The sequence below is a fragment of the Aedes aegypti genome, chromosome 2 (assembly GCF_002204515.2).
Source record: "Aedes aegypti strain LVP_AGWG chromosome 2, AaegL5.0 Primary Assembly, whole genome shotgun sequence".
NCBI lineage: Eukaryota > Metazoa > Arthropoda > Insecta > Diptera > Culicidae > Aedes > Aedes aegypti.
Window position 1 is genome coordinate 222107312 of NC_035108.1, and position 27383 is coordinate 222134694.

General features: G+C 44.0%; 1 protein-coding gene across 3 annotated transcripts in view; it reads right to left on the reverse strand.

The window, feature by feature from the left end:
• Positions 1-27383, reverse strand: part of LOC5569022 — a 183828-nt gene that overhangs the window by 87775 nt on the left and 68670 nt on the right. For all 3 annotated transcript variants that reach the window (XM_021844115.1, XM_021844114.1, XM_021844113.1), the window contains exon 3: positions 18928-19232. In XM_021844115.1, the coding sequence (XP_021699807.1) occupies positions 18928-19232 (305 nt within the window). The remainder of the gene's footprint in view (positions 1-18927; positions 19233-27383) is intronic.

Below are 27383 nucleotides of genomic sequence, written 5' to 3' on the forward strand. Positions count from 1 at the left end.
AGGTTTGCAGAAGCAAAAAGCAAAAGCAAACCCCCCCTTCCCTGTCAGCATACGACCAAAGTTCCCACCGGGGGTTGGTTACCCGATCTTCCCTAAGGTTACTCGTACCCCGGCCAGTACCGCGAGGAGGTAGGGATAGGAGTTGCTGGGCAAGAGGCTAAGGACCGCACAGAGGGGTCTATTTTATTCATTCAGGTACGCGAGGTACCAATGGTACGCCATGCCCAGCCATTTACCAACCTTCTCCTATAGCTCTACAAGCCTATACTGTGACACAAATATTTTGTTTTTGATTTTCTGACTAATTTAAAATTGGCCAAATATAATTTCAGATTGACTCTAACCATCTAAAGGGCACACAATTTTTCCAGAATACTCAGGAACCCCTGGTAAAGACGAATGGCATTTCCAGGGAAGTGACCACTTTTAGAATTATTCTAAAACTTTTCTTGCGACACATCAAACTTCATGATATTGGAAAACACGTGTAATGGAAGAAATTTCGATGAATTCTGGCAGCATTGGTCACCTATTACCATATTCCAGGGATGTGCTCTCAGGGAGTAGGCCTCGTAGCCGCGCAATTAGTGTCGTCAAGCAAGCGCATCATGTCTATGGGTATGGGTTCGATTCTCGCTTCAGCTATTGAAACTTTTCGTCAGGAATGTTTCTCGGCTGTGCCACTGCACAATGGTCCGAAGGCGGCCAAAACCTCAAGAGCAAAGTTGTTTTCTCCAAACGGTAATATTTTTCCCGACTTCCTTAACGCTTCTGCTATTTAAATCCAAAGTTTGAAGCAGATTTATTGGATTTTGAATTTTATATAGCTCCTTGAGTGGACCATGGACATGATTTTTCAAGAAAATTTATATTTGCGGTCCATAATTCATTAGCTTTTCGATATATTTAAAAAGTTAATGCTTCCAGTGGGTTATTTGCCCTTTGCAGGAAGCATCATACTACATAGATAACGGACTAGCATGCAACGCCCAGTGGCACAATCGGAAAACATTCCTCTCGGCACGATGTGGCTAAATGCCTCGGTGACACTAACCGCACGGCTACGAAGCCCACATTTTTGAGCCATTTTTGAATCACGAGTTCGAAAGCAATTAAAGTTTAGCCATTGTGATTTTGTTGACAAATTGAAATCATTGAACAATTTCATAACATTAAAGAAAAAATTTCATGATATTTTCAGCAAAGTTGTAGATTTTGACGAGATGATCATGACAGATTTTGCGTAAGGCTTTCATATTTTTTGATAAACATTTTTTTTATTTTGGCGTCAATAATATCACTTTAGTCTAAATGTTTTTACTTTTGAAATCGTGATTAGAAGACTTACTGAAAAAATAAGATGTTGAAATTCAAGTAATTACTGACATGAAGAGAACATTTTATTAAAATTGATCAATTAATAACTGAGATGTAGCCTGCCAAAGTTAATAATTTTATATTGCTTAATTAATTGTCTTATACTGTATGATTGTACCCCGTTTGGCATAAAGTCGTTTGGCATAAGGTCGTTTGGCATAAAGCCGTTTGGCATAAAGTCGTTTGGCATAATGGTCGGTTGGCATAATGGCCGTTTGGCATAATGATTGAATTAAAATAAATATCGGCATTTTTTTGGCTTTTACCGAGATCAACACCACCGAGCCCATAGCAAAAAAAAATTGGTAGGTTCTAAACAAGCGTGGTGTTCGTTCAGAGATTTTCCAAGCTAAGAATTTCAAAAATTGTTGTGACATTAGAGAGCATTACTAAATAAAACTCGTGACGGGTCTCTACATCTCAGAACATAGAGTATCTTCGAGCTTGTTGCGATATACATATTTGAAAACAGTAAATTTGCAACGAAAGTTTGCAATTATTCATCAAAGGAACGCTCATATAATATTTCGCTGCAGATCAAGCTCTGTTCCAGTTAGGACGTAACACTCGTTGAAAATTACTTGATAAAATAATGGAATTTTTTTTGCAACATATCCAAAGCTCTAATCCAAAGATCTAACAATGCAAAAATAGCCTATATACGAGAACAGATTATTTTTGGTTTAAAATGTTTAATGCTCTAACGCAAAAAAATCTTTTCACAGTGTAGCTCAAATGAACAACATATCTTTAAAAGAAAATATATGTGGCAAAACTTTTCAACGGTTCAATATATACTCTAATTCTGGAAGTGTACATCGTCTATTATCGAGAGAAGGGAAAATTTGTGATTGAAATAATATTTTTTCCAGCATATCTCGGAAGGAGATCACGCGTTTGCCCCAAAAAGGTATATGTTTAATATTGGCAGGTTCTAATGTAATTATCATTCTAACAACACATCTGGCAAGGATTGATAAATCAGCAACATATATGAATAATTAACATTTAGCTTTACTAAATAATAAAATTTAAATCAGTATAAAAATAAAGAACAGCGTATTTTTAAAAGAAGGCAAAATTTATAATCAAACCAATAGAAGAATGGACGCCAAAAAATATGGCGGCATAATAAAACGAACCGACATAAAAAAGTGCGTTCAGAATCATCGAAGGGATTGTGTTTCTTTTCCGTGAATGACGATTTCCCCGAAAAGTGGTGACGAGTAAAAACGATAAACAGTCAAAAGAAGGAAGTATTCTGTCATTCTCGGCTAAACACATTTTGGCAAACATGCTGAGGACGGTAAAACTCGAAAGAACTGCCAATTAAATAAAGAAGGGTAGATATTAGATGGTCAGTGTTAATTTTTTTTCGAGGAAATGGGCTAGTCGGGGAAACGGGATATTCGGTGAACTGGCATTCGGGGAACCGACATTCAGGGAAAAGTAGCACAACCCATCGAAGCAACTGCAGTAATCGATTTCTCTTTTTGCTGATAATTTGAGCAGATCAATGTTATCGATTGCCGCCCTTTTGTCAGTTGAAACAAAAAATAAATAAAAAAAAATATTGCTCCAAAGAACAGCCTATGTATAAAAGAAGAAGAAATTCGTTGAAATTTTAAATCAACGGTTTTCATATTAATAATCATGGTCACATCATATTTAAAAAAAAATAGAACAATTAAAAGAAGGGTAAATTTCTGCTAAATATATAAAAATCTTCAGTGCAAAAATTTGTTCCAATAGAGAAACTCAAAAGAAGAATTAATATTTGAAAGAAGGGTAATTTCTGGATAAATAATAAAATACTTTTGGCAATAACTTTCCTAATATGCTTAAATTTATTCAAGAGCGAATGATTGATGAATACAGTGTCATTTTGTATCAATTGACTCCAAAACAAGCCTGATGTCATTAGGAAGATTCAATAGAAACGTAAAAACGAAAAAACGTCAAAATGAGAAATTCTTGGTTTCAGACTTATTATGCTAAACGACTATTATGCCAAACGACCATTATGCCAAATGACTATTATGCCAAACGACCATTATGCCAAACGACTTTATGCCAAATGACCATTATGCCAAACGGCCTTATGCCAAACGGCTTTATGCCAAACGACTTTATGCCAAATGACCTACCACCATACCCTAATTATCAGTTCAAAACTATAAATATTTGAAAACAAACGCCCATCTCGAACATGGTATGAAGTATGTCAAACAGATAATTTAAGCCATTCAAAAGAGAGTTTGGGGTTTTGGCCGACATTTGTTCTAGATCGCACCACTGTACACTACTGGAGCATGCTTAGCCGTTGTCCGTTCAGGGTTATGCAAAACAAGTTATGCAAGGGTTATGCAAAACAAGTTCAACAGAAGACATTTCAACTACTACTGGTAATTTTGGCCACCTACTGCCTGGGATTCAGTGAGGAGGCCACTTTTAGAAAAAAAAAAAATAGAACGTTCTTTGCGACGTATGGAGTGGCTATGCAAAACAATTTTTATAGAATACATTTCAATGGCTTCTGATGATATTGACCACCTGCTGGCATATTCCGTGGATTGTACTACGTTTCCCAGAATGTCGTTTCTCAGAACGTCATTTTCCCGAATACCAATTCCTCAAAGAGAAAAATGTGCACCTAATAGTGCGGTAAAAACCAAGATTTAGCTCTCTTTCATATAAATATAGTTTCTTTAGTAATCTAAACCAGTTTTTATAACGCATTTTACTTAACGTTTTTGCTGGGAGTAAAATGATGGTGTTGAAGTAATTTTGACCATAAAGAATAACTCACTAAAGTAACCTAGTATCAGAGAATGGTGGAATAATATTGATATTTTTGAAGCTTTTCCTTTAGTAGAATTAGAATTGTAAAGGATACCAACATACAATTTGTTCATAAAAAATGAGGATTTTTGTTATGCGAAAAATAATGCTTAACTTTGACGAACAGGTTTTCTTAGGAGTTTTTGAAAAATTATTTAATTCTTCAACCAAAAGCATTCTGTAAGATTTTATATTTTAAAAACATTGAAGAATGATAGTTGAACACTGCCCAAAAAACCTATTACGATTTTATCAATAAATAAAAAAGATATAGCATAAACAAAGTGTCCACTTTATAAAATGAACAGTCCTTAGTACAGGTTGAAATCTTGCTGTTGACGCCAAAAAATGTCGCTGGTGGTGACCAATCGATTATGTTTTCAGCTTAAATGGTTGTTTGGTTCTCCAGATCTGTGCTCTTGGAAAATTGAAGTTTGGCTTCGATTCATTTTCACTTTGAGGCTTTTCGTTATTATGTTATGATTTGTTATAGCTTAGGTAGTCCACTAATGGCACCGGCACCCTATACCTCCATTTAGTGGGCATTTTGATTTAAAAATTGTTCATAAAATCAAATTGTCCATAAAATCGAAGCAAATTTACTATCTTTTTTCTTGTTTTATATTCAGTTCAAAGTTCATAAGAATGCATCATTATCACTGAAAACTAATTACCGTTATAAAAATCAGTGTTCTAAGGCTGGCTTGAAATATATTCAAGTATTGTGTTATAATACAAACTGTGTTCGATTTTTCATTGGAATGCCGCTGAAAACAACAACATGTTTTTGATTTTGTTTAACTTATTAGTTTATTTCAAGGCTCAAGCGCCATCTGGCATAACGGAGAATTTACAACAATTACCGAGAGCCACAAGTTTACGGGGAAATGGACTATCCAGGGAACAGAGTATTCGTGCAACTGACACTCGGGGAACTTGAATTCGGGGAAAAAGTAGTATAACATTTCGTGTGGTGCCCTCCATGAATGGCCGCTTTTAGTTTAATTCTGAGATCTTTCTTGCGACATCCGAAACTTCATGGTTACACAAAACAAGCTCAATAGAAAAATTTTATAACATCGGCCTTCTGCTGCCAAATTCCGGGGATGTGGTACCCTTAGGAAAGTGGCCACTTTTAGAATTATATTGCCACCTTCTTTGCGACACACCAAACATCATAGTTTTACAAAAAAATCTATGAAAGATATATAAATTATTTCTGAAGACATTTGTAGCCTACTGGAATCCTTTGTTCCGTAAATACATATATATTTTGATGTCACAAGCAAAGCTTCAGAATACTTTCAAAATTCATTCCCATGAGAGCAGCTGATGGTTTCAAAATTAACTCTTGTTTCTCTGAAATAAAATTGATAATTTACAGAAATTATCTCGTGTACTCTTCAGTAAATCTATATTTCTCAGTCGTACATTCAATATTTAAGACTGATTGGATTTTTTTCGACTTTTTCAGTAGTTCAAATGTGAACGAGTCTTCAAAATGGGATATTGTTAAGGTATCGTATGCCGTACTTTTTTCAAACAGTTGTTACAATTTGAATTTGAAGTCGACAGCTTCATTTGAAAAATGTTCAATCCATCAGTTTTATAACAGTCATGTAGTTTTAGCATGTAGAATCTTCAACTGTAACAAAAGGTAGAAATTTTCAGAACATGTAACAAAAGGTAGAAATTTTCAAAATTGCTGAAATGATGAGCAACAAACATTTTCAAACATGCAATATTTGTTTGTTTGATTGTTTGCTTTTTGGCTTCAAGAGGCTGTTTCATAATTCTGGAGTTGTGTTTGATCCTTCGACCTTGATGCTTGCTCCTGCGGGGTCGAGCGATGAGGGCAGAATAAAACATGTCGCGCGTCGGTCGGGTGAAGTGAAAAGTGGCGTGATCCGTTAGTTGTGTTTGATCCTTCGACCTTGACGCTTGCTCCTGCGGGGTCGAGCGATGAGGGCAGGATAAAACATGTCGCGCGTCGGTCGGGTGAAGTGAAAAGTGGCGTGATCCGTTAGTTGTGTTTAATCCTTCGACCTTGATGCTTGCTCCTGCGGGAGCGGGCGATGAGGGCAGGATCAAACATGTCGCGCGTCGGTCGAGTGAAGTGAAAAGTGGCGTGATCCGTTAGTTGTGTTTGATCCTTCGACCTTGACGCTTGCTCCTGCGGGGGCGGGTGATGAGGGCAGGATCAAATATGTCGCGCGTCGGTCGGGTGAAGTGAAAAGTGGCGTGATCCGTTAGTTGTGTTTGATCCTTCGACCTTGACGCTTGCTCCTGCGGGAGCGGGCGATGAGGGCAGGATCAAACATGTCGCGCGTCGGTCGGGTGAAGTGAAAAGTGGCGTGATCCGTTAGTTGTGTTTGATCCTTCGACCTTGATGCTTGCTCCTGCGGGAGCGGGCGATGAGGGCAGGATCAAACATGTCGCGCGTCGGTCGGGTGAAGTGAAAAGTGGCGTGATCCGTTAGTTGTGTTTGATCCTTCGACCTTGACGCTTGCTCCTGCGGGAGCGGGCGATGAGGGCAGGATCAAACATGTCGCGCGTCGGTCGGGTGAAGTGAAAAGTGGCGGGATCCGTTAGTTGTGTTTGATCCTTCGACCTTGACGCTTGCTCCTGCGGGGTCGAGCGATGAGGGCAGGATAAAACATGTCGCGCGTCGGTCGGGTGAAGTGAAAAGTGGCGTGATCCGTTAGTTGTGTTTGATCCTTCGACCTTGATGCTTGCTCCTGCGGGAGCGGGCGATGAGGGCAGGATCAAACATGTCGCGCGTCGGTCGGGTGAAGTGAAAAGTGGCGTGATCCGTTAGTTGTGTTTGATCCTTCGACCTTGACGCTTGCTCCTGCGGGGGCGGGTGATGAGGGCAGGATCAAATATGTTGCGCGTCGGTCGGGTGAAGTGAAAAGTGGCGTGATCCGTTAGTTGTGTTTGATCCTTCGACCTTGACGCTTGCTCCTGCGGGAGCGGGCGATGAGGGCAGGATCAAACATGTCGCGCGTCGGTCGGGTGAAGTGAAAAGTGGCGTGATCCGTTAGTTGTGTTTGATCCTTCGACCTTGACACTTGCTCCTGCGGGGTCGAGCGATGAGGGCAGGATAAAACATGTCGCGCGTCGGTCGGGTGAAGTGAAAAGTGGCGTGATCCGTTAGTTGTGTTTGATCCTTCGACCTTGATGCTTGCTCCTGCGGGAGCGGGCGATGAGGGCAGGATCAAACATGTCGCGCGTCGGTCGGGTGAAGTGAAAAGTGGCGTGATCCGTTAGTTGTGTTTGATCCTTCGACCTTGACGCTTGCTCCTGCGGGGTCGAGCGATGAGGGCAGGATAAAACATGTCGCGCGTCGGTCGGGTGAAGTGAAAAGTGGCGTGATCCGTTAGTTGTGTTTGATCCTTCGACCTTGATGCTTGCTCCTGCGGGAGCGGGCGATGAGGGCAGGATCAAACATGTCGCGCGTCGGTCGGGTGAAGTGAAAAGTGGCGTGATCCGTTAGTTGTGTTTGATCCTTCGACCTTGACGCTTGCTCCTGCGGGAGCGGGCGATGAGGGCAGGATCAAACATGTCGCGCGTCGGTCGGGTGAAGTGAAAAGTGGCGGGATCCGTTAGTTGTGTTTGATCCTTCGACCTTGACGCTTGCTCCTGCGGGGTCGAGCGATGAGGGCAGGATAAAACATGTCGCGCGTCGGTCGGGTGAAGTGAAAAGTGGCGTGATCCGTTAGTTGTGTTTGATCCTTCGACCTTGATGCTTGCTCCTGCGGGAGCGGGCGATGAGGGCAGGATCAAACATGTCGCGCGTCGGTCGGGTGAAGTGAAAAGTGGCGTGATCCGTTAGTTGTGTTTGATCCTTCGACCTTGACGCTTGCTCCTGCGGGGGCGGGTGATGAGGGCAGGATCAAATATGTTGCGCGTCGGTCGGGTGAAGTGAAAAGTGGCGTGATCCGTTAGTTGTGTTTGATCCTTCGACCTTGACGCTTGCTCCTGCGGGAGCGGGCGATGAGGGCAGGATCAAACATGTCGCGCGTCGGTCGGGTGAAGTGAAAAGTGGCGTGATCCGTTAGTTGTGTTTGATCCTTCGACCTTGACACTTGCTCCTGCGGGGTCGAGCGATGAGGGCAGGATAAAACATGTCGCGCGTCGGTCGGGTGAAGTGAAAAGTGGCGTGATCCGTTAGTTGTGTTTGATCCTTCGACCTTGATGCTTGCTCCTGCGGGAGCGGGCGATGAGGGCAGGATCAAACATGTCGCGCGTCGGTCGGGTGAAGTGAAAAGTGGCGTGATCCGTTAGTTGTGTTTGATCCTTCGACCTTGACGCTTGCTCCTGCGGGGTCGAGCGATGAGGGCAGGATAAAACATGTCGCGCGTCGGTCGGGTGAAGTGAAAAGTGGCGTGATCCGTTAGTTGTGTTTGATCCTTCGACCTTGATGCTTGCTCCTGCGGGAGCGGGCGATGAGGGCAGGATCAAACATGTCGCGCGTCGGTCGGGTGAAGTGAAAAGTGGCGTGATCCGTTAGTTGTGTTTGATCCTTCGACCTTGACGCTTGCTCCTGCGGGGGCGGGTGATGAGGGCAGGATCAAATATGTCGCGCGTCGGTCGGGTGAAGTGAAAAGTGGCGTGATCCGTTAGTTGTGTTTGATCCTTCGACCTTGATGCTTGCTCCTGCGGGAGCGGGCGATGAGGGCAGGATCAAACATGTCGCGCGTCGGTCGGGTGAAGTGAAAAGTGGCGTGATCCGTTAGTTGTGTTTGATCCTTCGACCTTGACGCTTGCTCCTGCGGGAGCGGGCGATGAGGGCAGGATCAAACATGTCGCGCGTCGGTCGGGTGAAGTGAAAAGTGGCGTGATCCGTTAGTTGTGTTTGATCCTTCGACCTTGATGCTTGCTCCTGCGGGAGCGGGCGATGAGGGCAGGATCAAACATGTCGCGCGTCGGTCGGGTGAAGTGAAAAGTGGCGTGATCCGTTAGTTGTGTTTGATCCTTCGACCTTGACGCTTGCTCCTGCGGGGGCGGGTGATGAGGGCAGGATCAAATATGTCGTGCGTCGGTCGGGTGAAGTGAAAAGTGGCGTGATCCGTTAGTTGTGTTTGATCCTTCGACCTTGACGCTTGCTCCTGCGGGGTCGAGCGATGAGGGCAGGATAAAACATGTCGCGCGTCGGTCGGGTGAAGTGAAAAGTGGCGTGATCCGTTAGTTGTGTTTGATCCTTCGACCTTGATGCTTGCTCCTGCGGGAGCGGGCGATGAGGGCAGGATCAAACATGTCGCGCGTCGGTCGGGTGAAGTGAAAAGTGGCGTGATCCGTTAGTTGTGTTTGATCCTTCGACCTTGACGCTTGCTCCTGCGGGGTCGAGCGATGAGGGCAGGATAAAACATGTCGCGCGTCGGTCGGGTGAAGTGAAAAGTGGCGTGATCCGTTAGTTGTGTTTGATCCTTCGACCTTGATGCTTGCTCCTGCGGGAGCGGGCGATGAGGGCAGGATCAAACATGTCGCGCGTCGGTCGGGTGAAGTGAAAAGTGGCGTGATCCGTTAGTTGTGTTTGATCCTTCGACCTTGATGCTTGCTCCTGCGGGAGTGGGCGATGAGGGCAGGATCAAACATGTCGCGCGTCGGTCGGGTGAAGTGAAAAGTGGCGTGATCCGTTAGTTGTGTTTGATCCTTCGACCTTGACGCTTGCTCCTGCGGGGGCGGGTGATGAGGGCAGGATCAAATATGTTGCGCGTCGGTCGGGTGAAGTGAAAAGTGGCGTGATCCGTTAGTTGTGTTTGATCCTTCGACCTTGACGCTTGCTCCTGCGGGGTCGAGCGATGAGGGCAGGATAAAACATGTCGCGCGTCGGTCGGGTGAAGTGAAAAGTGGCGTGATCCGTTAGTTGTGTTTGATCCTTCGACCTTGACGCTTGCTCCTGCGGGGTCGAGCGATGAGGGCAGGATAAAACATGTCGCGCGTCGGTCGGGTGAAGTGAAAAGTGGCGTGATCCGTTAGTTGTGTTTGATCCTTCGACCTTGATGCTTGCTCCTGCGGGAGCGGGCGATGAGGGCAGGATCAAACATGTCGCGCGTCGGTCGGGTGAAGTGAAAAGTGGCGTGATCCGTTAGTTGTGTTTGATCCTTCGACCTTGACGCTTGCTCCTGCGGGAGCGGGCGATGAGGGCAGGATCAAACATGTCGCGCGTCGGTCGGGTGAAGTGAAAAGTGGCGGGATCCGTTAGTTGTGTTTGATCCTTCGACCTTGACGCTTGCTCCTGCGGGGTCGAGCGATGAGGGCAGGATAAAACATGTCGCGCGTCGGTCGGGTGAAGTGAAAAGTGGCGTGATCCGTTAGTTGTGTTTGATCCTTCGACCTTGATGCTTGCTCCTGCGGGAGCGGGCGATGAGGGCAGGATCAAACATGTCGCGCGTCGGTCGGGTGAAGTGAAAAGTGGCGTGATCCGTTAGTTGTGTTTGATCCTTCGACCTTGACGCTTGCTCCTGCGGGGGCGGGTGATGAGGGCAGGATCAAATATGTTGCGCGTCGGTCGGGTGAAGTGAAAAGTGGCGTGATCCGTTAGTTGTGTTTGATCCTTCGACCTTGACGCTTGCTCCTGCGGGAGCGGGCGATGAGGGCAGGATCAAACATGTCGCGCGTCGGTCGGGTGAAGTGAAAAGTGGCGTGATCCGTTAGTTGTGTTTGATCCTTCGACCTTGACACTTGCTCCTGCGGGGTCGAGCGATGAGGGCAGGATAAAACATGTCGCGCGTCGGTCGGGTGAAGTGAAAAGTGGCGTGATCCGTTAGTTGTGTTTGATCCTTCGACCTTGATGCTTGCTCCTGCGGGAGCGGGCGATGAGGGCAGGATCAAACATGTCGCGCGTCGGTCGGGTGAAGTGAAAAGTGGCGTGATCCGTTAGTTGTGTTTGATCCTTCGACCTTGACGCTTGCTCCTGCGGGGGTCGAGCGATGAGGGCAGGATAAAACATGTCGCGCGTCGGTCGGGTGAAGTGAAAAGTGGCGTGATCCGTTAGTTGTGTTTGATCCTTCGACCTTGATGCTTGCTCCTGCGGGAGCGGGCGATGAGGGCAGGATCAAACATGTCGCGCGTCGGTCGGGTGAAGTGAAAAGTGGCGTGATCCGTTAGTTGTGTTTGATCCTTCGACCTTGACGCTTGCTCCTGCGGGGGCGGGTGATGAGGGCAGGATCAAATATGTCGCGCGTCGGTCGGGTGAAGTGAAAAGTGGCGTGATCCGTTAGTTGTGTTTGATCCTTCGACCTTGATGCTTGCTCCTGCGGGAGCGGGCGATGAGGGCAGGATCAAACATGTCGCGCGTCGGTCGGGTGAAGTGAAAAGTGGCGTGATCCGTTAGTTGTGTTTGATCCTTCGACCTTGACGCTTGCTCCTGCGGGAGCGGGCGATGAGGGCAGGATCAAACATGTCGCGCGTCGGTCGGGTGAAGTGAAAAGTGGCGTGATCCGTTAGTTGTGTTTGATCCTTCGACCTTGATGCTTGCTCCTGCGGGAGCGGGCGATGAGGGCAGGATCAAACATGTCGCGCGTCGGTCGGGTGAAGTGAAAAGTGGCGTGATCCGTTAGTTGTGTTTGATCCTTCGACCTTGACGCTTGCTCCTGCGGGGGCGGGTGATGAGGGCAGGATCAAATATGTCGTGCGTCGGTCGGGTGAAGTGAAAAGTGGCGTGATCCGTTAGTTGTGTTTGATCCTTCGACCTTGACGCTTGCTCCTGCGGGGTCGAGCGATGAGGGCAGGATAAAACATGTCGCGCGTCGGTCGGGTGAAGTGAAAAGTGGCGTGATCCGTTAGTTGTGTTTGATCCTTCGACCTTGATGCTTGCTCCTGCGGGAGCGGGCGATGAGGGCAGGATCAAACATGTCGCGCGTCGGTCGGGTGAAGTGAAAAGTGGCGTGATCCGTTAGTTGTGTTTGATCCTTCGACCTTGACGCTTGCTCCTGCGGGAGCGGGCGATGAGGGCAGGATCAAACATGTCGCGCGTCGGTCGGGTGAAGTGAAAAGTGGCGTGATCCGTTAGTTGTGTTTGATCCTTCGACCTTGACGCTTGCTCCTGCGGGGTCGAGCGATGAGGGCAGGATAAAACATGTCGCGCGTCGGTCGGGTGAAGTGAAAAGTGGCGTGATCCGTTAGTTGTGTTTGATCCTTCGACCTTGATGCTTGCTCCTGCGGGAGTGGGCGATGAGGGCAGGATCAAACATGTCGCGCGTCGGTCGGGTGAAGTGAAAAGTGGCGTGATCCGTTAGTTGTGTTTGATCCTTCGACCTTGACGCTTGCTCCTGCGGGGGCGGGTGATGAGGGCAGGATCAAATATGTTGCGCGTCGGTCGGGTGAAGTGAAAAGTGGCGTGATCCGTTAGTTGTGTTTGATCCTTCGACCTTGACGCTTGCTCCTGCGGGAGCGGGCGATGAGGGCAGGATCAAACATGTCGCGCGTCGGTCGGGTGAAGTGAAAAGTGGCGTGATCCGTTAGTTGTGTTTGATCCTTCGACCTTGATGCTTGCTCCTGCGGGGTCGAGCGATGAGGGCAGGATAAAACATGTCGCGCGTCGGTCGGGTGAAGTGAAAAGTGGCGTGATCCGTTAGTTGTGTTTGATCCTTCGACCTTGATGCTTGCTCCTGCGGGAGCGGGCGATGAGGGCAGGATCAAACATGTCGCGCGTCGGTCGGGTGAAGTGAAAAGTGGCGTGATCCGTTAGTTGTGTTTGATCCTTCGACCTTGACGCTTGCTCCTGCGGGGTCGAGCGATGAGGGCAGGATAAAACATGTCGCGCGTCGGTCGGGTGAAGTGAAAAGTGACGTGATCCGTTAGTTGTGTTTGATCCTTCGACCTTGATGCTTGCTCCTGCGGGAGCGGGCGATGAGGGCAGGATCAAACATGTCGCGCGTCGGTCGGGTGAAGTGAAAAGTGGCGTGATCCGTTAGTTGTGTTTGATCCTTCGACCTTGACGCTTGCTCCTGCGGGAGCGGGCGATGAGGGCAGGATCAAACATGTCGCGCGTCGGTCGGGTGAAGTGAAAAGTGGCGTGATCCGTTAGTTGTGTTTGATCCTTCGACCTTGACGCTTGCTCCTGCGGGGTCGAGCGATGAGGGCAGGATAAAACATGTCGCGCGTCGGTCGGGTGAAGTGAAAAGTGGCGTGATCCGTTAGTTGTGTTTGATCCTTCGACCTTGACGCTTGCTCCTGCGGGAGCGGGCGATGAGAGCAGGATCAAACATGTCGCGCGTCGGTCGGGTGAAGTGAAAAGTGGCGTGATCCGTTAGTTGTGTTTGATCCTTCGACCTTGACGCTTGCTCCTGCGGGGTCGAGCGATGAGGGCAGGATAAAACATGTCGCGCGTCGGTCGGGTGAAGTGAAAAGTGGCGTGATCCGTTAGTTGTGTTTGATCCTTCGACCTTGATGCTTGCTCCTGCGGGAGCGGGCGATGAGGGCAGGATCAAACATGTCGCGCGTCGATCGGGTGAAGTGAAAAGTGGCGTGATCCGTTAGTTGTGTTTGATCCTTCGACCTTGACGCTTGCTCCTGCAGGGGCGGGTGATGAGGGCAGGATCAAATATGTCGCGCGTCGGTCGGGTGAAGTGAAAAGTGGCGTGATCCGTTAGTTGTGTTTGATCCTTCGACCTTGACGCTTGCTCCTGCGGGGTCGAGCGATGAGGGCAGGATAAAACATGTCGCGCGTCGGTCGGGTGAAGTGAAAAGTGGCGTGATCCGTTAGTTGTGTTTGATCCTTCGACCTTGACGCTTGCTCCTGCGGGAGCGGGCGATGAGGGCAGGATCAAACATGTCGCGCGTCGGTCGGGTGAAGTGAAAAGTGGCGTGATCCGTTAGTTGTGTTTGATCCTTCGACCTTGACGCTTGCTCCTGCGGGAGCGGGCGATGAGGGCAGGATCAAACATGTCGCGCGTCGGTCGGGTGAAGTGAAAAGTGGCGTGATCCGTTAGTTGTGTTTGATCCTTCGACCTTGACGCTTGCTCCTGCGGGGTCGAGCGATGAGGGCAGGATAAAACATGTCGCGCGTCGGTCGGGTGAAGTGAAAAGTGGCGTGATCCGTTAGTTGTGTTTGATCCTTCGACCTTGACGCTTGCTCCTGCGGGGTCGAGCGATGAGGGCAGGATAAAACATGTCGCGCGTCGGTCGGGTGAAGTGAAAAGTGGCGTGATCCGTTAGTTGTGTTTGATCCTTCGACCTTGATGCTTGCTCCTGCGGGAGTGGGCGATGAGGGCAGGATCAAACATGTCGCGCGTCGGTCGGGTGAAGTGAAAAGTGACGTGATCCGTTAGTTGTGTTTGATCCTTCGACCTTGATGCTTGCTCCTGCGGGAGCGGGCGATGAGGGCAGGATCAAACATGTCGCGCGTCGGTCGGGTGAAGTGAAAAGTGGCGTGATCCGTTAGTTGTGTTTGATCCTTCGACCTTGACGCTTGCTCCTGCGGGAGCGGGCGATGAGGGCAGGATCAAACATGTCGCGCGTCGGTCGGGTGAAGTGAAAAGTGGCGTGATCCGTTAGTTGTGTTTGATCCTTCGACCTTGACGCTTGCTCCTGCGGGGTCGAGCGATGAGGGCAGGATAAAACATGTCGCGCGTCGGTCGGGTGAAGTGAAAAGTGGCGTGATCCGTTAGTTGTGTTTGATCCTTCGACCTTGACGCTTGCTCCTGCGGGAGCGGGCGATGAGGGCAGGATCAAACATGTCGCGCGTCGGTCGGGTGAAGTGAAAAGTGGCGTGATCCGTTAGTTGTGTTTGATCCTTCGACCTTGACGCTTGCTCCTGCGGGGTCGAGCGATGAGGGCAGGATAAAACATGTCGCGCGTCGGTCGGGTGAAGTGAAAAGTGGCGTGATCCGTTAGTTGTGTTTGATCCTTCGACCTTGATGCTTGCTCCTGCGGGAGCGGGCGATGAGGGCAGGATCAAACATGTCGCGCGTCGGTCGGGTGAAGTGAAAAGTGGCGTGATCCGTTAGTTGTGTTTGATCCTTCGACCTTGACGCTTGCTCCTGCGGGGGCGGGTGATGAGGGCAGGATCAAATATGTCGCGCGTCGGTCGGGTGAAGTGAAAAGTGGCGTGATCCGTTAGTTGTGTTTGATCCTTCGACCTTGACGCTTGCTCCTGCGGGGTCGAGCGATGAGGGCAGGATAAAACATGTCGCGCGTCGGTCGGGTGAAGTGAAAAGTGGCGTGATCCGTTAGTTGTGTTTGATCCTTCGACCTTGATGCTTGCTCCTGCGGGAGCGGGCGATGAGGGCAGGATCAAACATGTCGCGCGTCGGTCGGGTGAAGTGAAAAGTGGCGTGATCCGTTAGTTGTGTTTGATCCTTCGACCTTGACGCTTGCTCCTGCGGGAGCGGGCGATGAGGGCAGGATCAAACATGTCGCGCGTCGGTCGGGTGAAGTGAAAAGTGGCGTGATCCGTTAGTTGTGTTTGATCCTTCGACCTTGACGCTTGCTCCTGCGGGGTCGAGCGATGAGAGCAGGATAAAACATGTCGCGCGTCGGTCGGGTGAAGTGAAAAGTGGCGTGATCCGTTAGTTGTGTTTGATCCTTCGACCTTGATGCTTGCTCCTGCGGGAGTGGGCGATGAGGGCAGGATCAAACATGTCGCGCGTCGGTCGGGTGAAGTGAAAAGTGGCGTGATCCGTTAGTTGTGTTTGATCCTTCGACCTTGACGCTTGCTCCTGCGGGGGCGGGTGATGAGGGCAGGATCAAATATGTTGCGCGTCGGTCGGGTGAAGTGAAAAGTGGCGTGATCCGTTAGTTGTGTTTGATCCTTCGACCTTGACGCTTGCTCCTGCGGGAGCGGGCGATGAGGGCAGGATCAAACATGTCGCGCGTCGGTCGGGTGAAGTGAAAAGTGGCGTGATCCGTTAGTTGTGTTTGATCCTTCGACCTTGACGCTTGCTCCTGCGGGGTCGAGCGATGAGGGCAGGATAAAACATGTCGCGCGTCGGTCGGGTGAAGTGAAAAGTGGCGTGATCCGTTAGTTGTGTTTGATCCTTCGACCTTGATGCTTGCTCCTGCGGGAGCGGGCGATGAGGGCAGGATCAAACATGTCGCGCGTCGGTCGGGTGAAGTGAAAAGTGGCGTGATCCGTTAGTTGTGTTTGATCCTTCGACCTTGACGCTTGCTCCTGCGGGGTCGAGCGATGAGGGCAGGATAAAACATGTCGCGCGTCGGTCGGGTGAAGTGAAAAGTGACGTGATCCGTTAGTTGTGTTTGATCCTTCGACCTTGATGCTTGCTCCTGCGGGAGCGGGCGATGAGGGCAGGATCAAACATGTCGCGCGTCGGTCGGGTGAAGTGAAAAGTGGCGTGATCCGTTAGTTGTGTTTGATCCTTCGACCTTGACGCTTGCTCCTGCGGGAGCGGGCGATGAGGGCAGGATCAAACATGTCGCGCGTCGGTCGGGTGAAGTGAAAAGTGGCGTGATCCGTTAGTTGTGTTTGATCCTTCGACCTTGACGCTTGCTCCTGCGGGGTCGAGCGATGAGGGCAGGATAAAACATGTCGCGCGTCGGTCGGGTGAAGTGAAAAGTGGCGTGATCCGTTAGTTGTGTTTGATCCTTCGACCTTGATGCTTGCTCCTGCGGGAGCGGGCGATGAGGGCAGGATCAAACATGTCGCGCGTCGATCGGGTGAAGTGAAAAGTGGCGTGATCCGTTAGTTGTGTTTGATCCTTCGACCTTGACGCTTGCTCCTGCAGGGGCGGGTGATGAGGGCAGGATCAAATATGTCGCGCGTCGGTCGGGTGAAGTGAAAAGTGGCGTGATCCGTTAGTTGTGTTTGATCCTTCGACCTTGACGCTTGCTCCTGCGGGGTCGAGCGATGAGGGCAGGATAAAACATGTCGCGCGTCGGTCGGGTGAAGTGAAAAGTGGCGTGATCCGTTAGTTGTGTTTGATCCTTCGACCTTGACGCTTGCTCCTGCGGGAGCGGGCGATGAGGGCAGGATCAAACATGTCGCGCGTCGGTCGGGTGAAGTGAAAAGTGGCGTGATCCGTTAGTTGTGTTTGATCCTTCGACCTTGATGCTTGCTCCTGCGGGAGCGGGCGATGAGAGCAGGATCAAACATGTCGCGCGTCGGTCGGGTGAAGTGAAAAGTGGCGTGATCCGTTAGTTGTGTTTGATCCTTCGACCTTGACGCTTGCTCCTGCGGGGTCGAGCGATGAGGGCAGGATAAAACATGTCGCGCGTCGGTCGGGTGAAGTGAAAAGTGGCGTGATCCGTTAGTTGTGTTTGATCCTTCGACCTTGACGCTTGCTCCTGCGGGAGCGGGCGATGAGGGCAGGATCAAACATGTCGCGCGTCGGTCGGGTGAAGTGAAAAGTGGCGTGATCCGTTAGTTGTGTTTGATCCTTCGACCTTGATGCTTGCTCCTGCGGGAGCGGGCGATGAGAGCAGGATCAAACATGTCGCGCGTCGGTCGGGTGAAGTGAAAAGTGGCGTGATCCGTTAGTTGTGTTTGATCCTTCGACCTTGACGCTTGCTCCTGCGGGGTCGAGCGATGAGGGCAGGATAAAACATGTCGCGCGTCGGTCGGGTGAAGTGAAAAGTGGCGTGATCCGTTAGTTGTGTTTGATCCTTCGACCTTGACGCTTGCTCCTGCGGGAGCGGGCGATGAGGGCAGGATCAAACATGTCGCGCGTCGGTCGGGTGAAGTGAAAAGTGGCGTGATCCGTTAGTTGTGTTTGATCCTTCGACCTTGACGCTTGCTCCTGCGGGGTCGAGCGATGGGGGCAGGATCAAACATGTCGCGCGTCGGGTTCGCGTAGTTGTGAAAACGTGCCGCGATCGCTTAGTAGTGTTTGATCTATTGATCGCATCGCTTGCTCTTGCGAGGGCGAGCGATGAACACTTGTCCGGCGTACAACGCGATTATCGAATTATTGCGTGAATTCGGTTAGGCGTAATTATATCGTGGATCGCATCACCTACCATTGGTGACTCCCAGATCTCTACCTTACCCACTAACCCAATATCCTTTCCATGACAACCGTGGAGATGCAGAGGTGATCTCGGTCTCTAGTAACAACGGTAGTCACACTAACATTCCTTCCCTTCCCCGATGACCGTAAGGACGTGGCCGGCGCCGTTATTGACTTTTAAAATTTGAGCTCTCGATTTGTGCACATTGAAGAATGGTAAGCTAATCCCAAGCCCCATTCATTAATTCCCTGTGCAACTTCGATTGTTCTGGTCAATCACGGAGTAGCAACTACGAATTGTACGGTCATCTATGCTTATGCTTATGCTTATGCTTATGCTCAAGAGGCTGTTTCATAATTCTGGTGAATTTCTAGTTAAAACCGAATTGGAAAGGCGAACTTGTATCCTTGCTTTTAGTCTCGATTAATTTTTCCTTAGTATTTCATTCGAGTTCTATCTGATTGGGCAGTTAACGTCATTTTAGCAAAATATACCGAAAAAATATATATATATTTTATGACGTACACTCATTTTCCATGAAAGTGGTATAACATCATCAAATAAAACTGATCAATCGAGTTGGGACACTTTTTAAATTTTGACCTACTTCTGTATTAAGTAACGTTTAGTCCAGTTTTGTAGAATTATTGATAAAATGTTTTCAACAGATTGGTTCAGTATTATAAAATCTAAAAGATAGCAAAGAATACAATAATATAAGGAATGATCTTAACGCACGGGCACAACAGCACTTCTGTACTATCTTTCACTTATGAATAAGTTCTGTTATCAGCTTACCACGCATTCTCCAATGTGATGTATTCTGCAGGGAATGTGAGCTGTCGATCCCACCTGCGATGTAATTATCGTGGAGTTCTCTGTACCAAACTGCATCGGTGTTTTGTAGTACTTAAGTAAATCGTCACTTTCGCTATCAAAATCAAACACACTTGGCTCCAACTCGACACTATCACCACTATTAACAATATTCTGATTATCACTGTTATCCTTACCACTATCTTTGTCACCTGGAACGTGAGGTGAAAGCAGAAAAGATGCTGTCCGAAAAAAATTGCCACTCGTTTCTTCGTATGATATCATTCCTGAAAGTGGAAAAGAAAATAAAACAAAATCAGTTTTTCACATCTTTTTTAGTTTTTGTACTACAATAAACGGTCACATATGTAACAATTGTTAATGTTTCATCAAATATGTAACAACACTAAATAAGAGTAACTTAGGATGGGTGAAAAAAAATCAAGTTAGATATCCCAGCGATCGAACAAGAAAATATATTGCTAAAACATAATGAACAAGATTCAATAATGACACACGCGACAAAATAATGGCACACTTTCAGTTCATACAACATTAACTTTACAAAAGTAGCTTCATATTAGAACGAGACAACTAATAAGCAAATCTCATCATAATCTATTACGAGAAAAGAAAACGTTGATAGTTGCGAATTTTCATTTACATCCAAAGTTGGAAGCCAAGGCAAAACGTGTTCCGTATACACAATAAATCACGTACATAATTTGACATTAACAAGTTCTGAAAGGGAAACTCCAGCTCAACTGCAGCTTTCCCAAACTTGCAAATGAATGGTTGTGTGGTGCTACCTCTGCTGTATTTGAAAAGCCATCTCTCTTAATTGAAATTTGAAGAATTGGGTTGAAAGATGTGGGCGACAAGTATTCCATCACGAGCTTAGCAAAAATCGCACCAACAAGCCATACGTGCCCTGCTGTTTGCGGTGTTTTGGTTCAGACGGGAACTTCTCTCCATTTATTATTTTCTAGTCTATTAATTTTCATACTGACTCGGTGCCCTACTAGGGGAAACTAGAGTGAAATGGAAACTCAAAAGATTGTATAGAAACTTCTTTTAGCTATTGAACCTTGCGGAATTCCAGACCAGAGGCCATTGGAGTTTTGGAAAATATTGCTCGTCATTCCAAAAGAACCCAAAGAAACTTCATGAAATCTCCAGAAAATGGTTGAGTTTTACTGAAGAAAGTGGGACAATTTGACCAATTTAATAGCCCTATCGTTAATATGTCAATTGTGCATTGTGCATGGAATTTTAGAAACTTGTATTGGTGGTAACAATTCTCACATCGAAACACTAGTTTCACATGTCTTAGATTCTCATGATTTAAGTTTGTTAATAAAGTTCATAAAAAAGGTATTCATTTCAACCGATTATCAAAACCATTCCGATTACCTCTGCTGTAATCAAATTTGGTTAATATTTAATCTTCATATAAGAATGCAGAGATATAGCATGAGCATGGGCATGATTGACCCTTCATATAAGAATGCAGAGATATAAACCATAAACCCATTAGAGTGGGAAGAAAATGAAAATGAAAATAAAAACAATCTTAACCGAATTAAAAAATAAATTTCAATGGTGGTTTACAAGTTTGCCGATCAATAAAAAAGTTCAAAAAATATAAGAACAAGAAGTGCAATTTTTTTTTAAGCTGATTAACCAGTGCAGCAACATGGCTTGTCCATCTTACCACAACTTCCCAGTTCTTGTGTAAAAGGAAAATGCTGTATCCGTCTTCTGTCACACCGTATCTTCACCCCCAAATGGGATGGGAACGAGGTTTTACAGCTTGACTTTCCACAGGAGAACCTCAATATGAACCCCATAGAAAACAAATATAAATTGTTGCCCGGATGAGGAAGGAATATGAAGAATGCAAGTTGAGACGCTTTGAACTGTGACATGTTTGCACGTAGACTACACATTCTTATAATCGTCTTCATGACACTCGCTTTTCACATTCATTCTTCATTCCACACCGTCTGGAACTTCTACTCTGCAGCTTCCTAACTCTATTCCCTCAAGATTACAGAAGTCGACAGACGTGGTGGAATAGCTTCGACCGACAGAATATAATTTATTCACTGTCAACTCTGACACTTCATGCATATTATGTGTATACAAATATCGTTATCAATAGGAACGCTTGTCTTGACCCAGAGCCTTCAAGTGATGTTCTGCGTCAACGCTCATGCATGCATGTAATAACTATCCACTTTTAGTATTTGCATATTTGTTAACTGGAAATGGAAGTTTTCCCATGCCCATTGGATGTTTTAATTCGAACAAAGCATTTAGATCTCGAATGCCAGAGAGGATCATTAAGGAAGAGACACATCAATCAAATGAAAAAGGATTCTCAGAACATAGGACAAACACCACTTGTCATAAAGATGAATGTGTTGACAATTGAGTTATCAAAACTAGGTTCCTTGTTCATGGCTTTACATTTTATCTGGAGCAGGGACTGCTTCTCAGCTACTCAGCTGTTTTATGTACATTACTAAAGTTGTTAACTAGGAGCTGTTTTTGCAAAAGACCATGTTTGAATGTGTAGGATATCTCTCGTATTTTGCTTACTTCAAGTATTTTTTTTATCAAAATTAATTCATTGCACAGCGTAATCAACTCAATGAACATAGAAATAAGTTGACAGAAAACTTTCTCTATGTGCTTAGAATGCTAACACGATCATGCGTAGTCCAAACATGTCGAAAATAATTCAATTGTGATGCACTACTTTTCTTTATTCTTTACCCTCAAAGTATATATTTTGGACATCGAATGAGACACAAAGTCTAAGATATTCACAGATATAACATTGCATGTAAAATTCAGAGTAGCATCACGTACGTAAAAGGAATGACATAATTGTCGCAAATTTACATTACAAATCGTATAAAATTAGATTACCATCATGTAAGTTTCACAGTGTTTGGATTTCGATCAGAATAAGCCGATCGAACCATATTCGGAGAGTTTTACAGTTCGCGAACCATAGCAGTTCGTGGCACGTCGCATTCGGAGAGCCCTATGAATGTAAACATTCACTCTCTTGTTTGGTACGTGGCACGAGAGCGTTCGAGAGCAGCAACTCTCACAGACTGCAACAGTATCGAGTCGTTCGGGTGATTTATGTTTTGCATAAAATTGGTAATAACTTTCATATTTATTGATAATGCAGCCTTTAACAACCTAATTATAATCTATTGACTCATTGAACATCTCTTTGGTTGCAAAAATAGCGCAGAAAATGGAAAATATTCGCCTCTGTTTCTTGATCAGAATGAGAGTGGGTCAGCGAATGTTACAAGTGTTGACACACAGTGATCGGCGCCAAACAGTGAGTGGTGTGTGTCTGTCTTGTTTATGTTCATGGCCCGTCATCTTCCACAAACGGTAAATGTCATGGGTGTTGCATGAATGTAGGCGAATAAATGGGATGAAATTCTGGCTCGTGTGTCAATGATCGTTAAATTTTCCAAAGCCTGAAGTTTCAGAAACACATCGCGTAATCCAGCTTGAACCCTAATATATTACACGAGAATTCGCATGAATTTACATGACATACAATAATAATCACATGATGTGTAACATAAATTTGCGTGCATAATTTTACGCTGAAATTAACATAGTTTTTTCTTTCGGTGTTGTTCGCTTAAATTGCTTGCACATAGTCTTAAAGGAGAAAGGCACTAATTTTCGACCTACAAACATTTCGGGCCATTTTTTGGAGTTTCATACAAAGTAGGTCAAAACCGTATGAATTGGTCAAAATTTGGAGGTTTTTCCCTACATCGGTTAACAATGCACTATGGACCAGAAATAAAAATTTCGCGACAAAAGTCCAAAAACCTTTTTTCAATTAAATGAATTATTGAGATGAACTTCTCATTATTGAGAACATGTGTGATTGTATACCAACTATCTTATTTGATTATTCTCATTATTCCATTGCACTTTATGGGGCTCAATATTGTCTAAACCAGAGTTGCTCGATGTCACCATCAACGCTTGAAAATTGCTGATTTGTACAGGCCGACTGCGATACAATTCGGATCGTTCCATATCACATCAAAATCATGCTGTCTGCTCCATCACTAGTGCATTGATGGCGATAGACTAAGGATATCACTGATGGTCTAAGTTTAGCCTTAAATTTAGCAAATAAAATGGCAATTCATCAGCACAATATTCTTAACAATGCTGCAGATAGATTAAAACTGTATGTTGGTCACTGAAAAACATTAATAGCGTGGGTAATTACCACGTGATCACTCATTCTGCAGTGATTATGATCTAGAGTGCGATGTCGCATCACTGCTGTTGGCTGTCAGATCAAAGTGATATTGATAGCTCGCAACTGATATTGATAGTTTTAGTACATCAGCTATCAGCTGATATGACTGATATTGTGCAACTCTGGTCTAAACTGTAAAACTTGAATTTCACCTTATCTTAAGAAAATTTGGTTTGAGGGGAAAAATGGCAAGAAAAATTATTGTGAGTACATTTTTGGAAAGCAAATTAACTGCATTTTACAAGTCTGGCATAAAAATAACGTAAATTTTAAATTTTAGCATTGATACTATATTTTTACTATTTCACCTTAAAAGTTAAGGTATTCCATCGTATTCGGCTTGCAACCAGTATGAGGTGGAAGCCTAGACTCCACTCTTTCATGTGCTACCAAAAGTTTTTGCATATATTTGCGGATGGCCGAGATACATCGGTTTAAGTACATGCGATAATTTAGTCGATTTTTTAACCCTATATTTTTAACTTTGATGCTGTTCATATAATCACAAATTAAATAAGTTTGATTGGTATAAAAAACTAAAGCAGTCATAATCTACTACTTTTGAGCAAGTTTCCGTTCATGAGCTAGGTGACATCCAGAAATCTGAGTTGAGTCGGTTGAAAAATTACAAAAATTAATAATTTTGCTAATTTTCTTCGAGACTATGATTTGTATGATACGATAAGACCACAACAGAGGAATCCGTTTGAGGTTCGCGGTATAGGGACTAATACGTGGTTTCTGGACAACATCCAGGTAAAAATAACAGATTTTTGAAGAAATGCGATACGGCTAAGATTGTTATGTGTCTATGTTTTTTGTTCAAATCGAAGTGGCTTCATTTTAATATAGACATTTAGTAGAAATTTTCAAAAAAATATCTTACAAACTCTGTTCATTATTTTTTAACCAGGATTGAATCATTGGTATAACATTTTACAAAAATTATAAAAAAATAAGTAGAAACATCCAAAATTTGCCCATTTTTAAGTTTGATAATTTAAATAGAGAGAATTGATTTTCCCTTATAGATTATAAAAAAATTAGGCAACCTCCTGTACTATCTTCCTAAACCACGTTTAAATATAAAAAAAAAACAGTATAAAAAATTGAAAGAAAATAAAAATAAAAAAGACAGCACCAAATGGCCAGGTCAATGCCCATCAACGAAGAACGTTGAAAAAATCGTTTGAATCCTTTTAAATTTCGACTATTTAATCGTAATGTTGTCGGGAGAATGTTACTAGTTTAATCAGATAAACTATTCATTTGTACATAAACCAATCATCTTATTCCGGCGAAAGGAAATGAAGATTATCAATTCTACTTGATTTATTTCAATTTAAAATCAATCAAATACGAAATCTGGACAAAAATTCACGTTTCTTATATAAGAACCTGCTGCACGTAATCATATAATGGATTTCATAAGCTTGGGTAAACCAGATGTTATGATGTTTTAACATACCAAATAAGGCCTCCATTACAGCTAAAGTATTTCTGACAATATTTTTTCGAAAATGAATTTGATTGAAACGCTTCAAACAATTTGAATCGTCACATTCTAAAACAACATATCATCTACAAATATGTGATTCATATTATCTTGTTCAATTTTGGACCATGCCTATATAACTCTCTGATGATTGTATGGCTTTTCCATAGGTTATGCACAGTAACAATATTGCGTTATAAAATTTTAATAGTGAATTATATGCAAATGTACGGTGAAAGACCAATAAATACAGCAAATAAACAGTTGCCAATGCATTCTAAACAACTATGATAACTATGATCACATTTTTCATGCATTTTTTTAACTATTCTGAGAAACTTAACAGTGTATCTTCAAAATACTTTGAAATGTTGGTAACATATCTTTGAAAATGTACTATATATTTTGTAAAATGATATATTAGCGAATTTGAATTAATAATGCCTTAATTAACATATTTTCCCAAATACTCATAATCCTTACAAATATTCTCAATTCAATTCAAAATGCATCTAAGTCATCCCAAACATGACATTTTCATGCTTCCTTAAGTTTGTATTACTTTTAGGTTCTTTTTTGTTTATTTTGAAGGTGTTTGGAATTCTGTCGCGAAATTTGGTTTTCTGGCCCATATTGCAATGGGAGCCGGAGGATTTTTTCATTTCTCATCGTAAAATGTTCATCATGCCACTTATCATGCAATGTACTATGGTCCAGGAATCAGTTTTACGCGGAAAGATGCATTTTGTGCTTTAGAATGAAACGTTAGACAAAAACGGTCTTCTACAAAGTTGTTTGTATTAGTAAGGTCCTTTGTTTGGTGTTATTGAAAATTAGGGTGGACCACATTTTCATAGAAATTGTGTAACTAACTTTCTTATTTGTAGAAATTATATTATGTATGCTTGAGCAAAGTTGTAGACCATTCAATTTCAAGCAGCTTTGTCAAAAAAAGTTTTTTTGTATCTCTTAAATTGACCGATTTAGAGCTATTTTCCTACGGTGACATAGGGTGGTCCGAACAAAACTGGTTTTCTGGCTCTAGAGTTTTCAATTCAAATTTCTCATCAAAGTAGTCTATGGAACACTTTTAGAGCTCCAAAAAATGCGTAATTTGGTGAGTGAAGAAACTCGCTATCTCCTTCCGTTTGGGAGTTATTGTTGTTTTTCTCTCAAAAACATACCTACTTTGATTGAGAATATCTCTGATTGGGGCAAACATAAAAAATATCTTTTGACGGCATTAAAAAGACAAAATGAAATAGTATATTATATCAAAAAATTACAGATGTGTTATTTTTGTAACTCTAATAAAATGTCTTTAAAAACAAATATTTTTTATCCCAAAAACTTTAATAACTTTTGAACTAAAATAGATATCATCAATCTTTTTGCGTGAAAATTTGCGTTTTATTAAGTTTTAAAAGTCGTTAATAGACGACTTTGACGAGAAACTAATATTGAAAAAACTAGAGTTGAAAAACTTATTTTTGTTGGACCACCCTGCGATGATTAGGAAAAAATGCTCTAGATTGGACAAATTTTGAGCTACAGAAAAACTTTTTTGGCAAAGTTGGTCAAAATTTCAAGTTCTACCGCTTTGCATAAGAGTATATACCAGTATTTTTGCAAATAAAAAAGTTGATTATATGATTTGTGTGATATTGTGGGCCACCCTAGTTTTAAATGACACAGTATGATGGCTTACATTTTTAGAAACAATTTTTTAAAAGATCATTTTTGTCTAAAATGTTATTTCCATGCTCAAAATGCAAAATAATGAAGAAATACATACAATGAAAATCTTCAAAATAGTTTTAGACCGCTATCTTTCTTATTTCAGATTTCTCGTCAAAGCCGTCTATGAACGACTTTAAGAATTTAACAAAACGCTAATTTTCATGCAAAAATATTGATGATATCTATTTTATTCCAAAAGTTATTAAAGTTTTTTTGCTTAAAATCCTTTGTTTTTCAGGGCATTTTATTAGAGCTACAAAAATAACACATCTGTAATTTTTTGATATAATATACAATTTTATTTTGTCTTTTTAATGCCGTCAAAAGATATTTTTTATGTTTGCCCCAATCAGAGATATTCTCAATTAAAGTAGGCATGTTTTTGAGAGAAAAACAACAATAACTCCCAAACGGAAGGAGATAGCGAGTTTCTTCACTCACCAAATCACGCATTTTTTGGAGTTCTAAAAGTGTTTCATAGACTACTTTGATGAGAAATTTGAATTGAAAACTCTAGAGTCAGAAAACCAGTTTTGTTTGGACCACCCTATGTCACCGTAGGAAAATAGCTCTAAATCGGTCAATTTAAGAGATACAAAAAAACTTTTTTTGGCAAAGTTGCTTGGAATTGAATGGTCTACAACTTTGCTGAAGCATGTATAATATAATTTCTACAAATAAGAAAGTTAGTTACACAATTTCTATGAAAATGTGGTCCACCCTAATTTTCAATAAGACCAAACAAAGGACCTTACTAATACAAACAACTTTGTAGAAGACCGTTTTTGTCTAATGTTTCATTCTAAAGCTCAAAATGCATCTTTCCGCGTAAAACTGATTCCTGGACCACAGTGCAATGTCGTAAGTATCATTATGCAA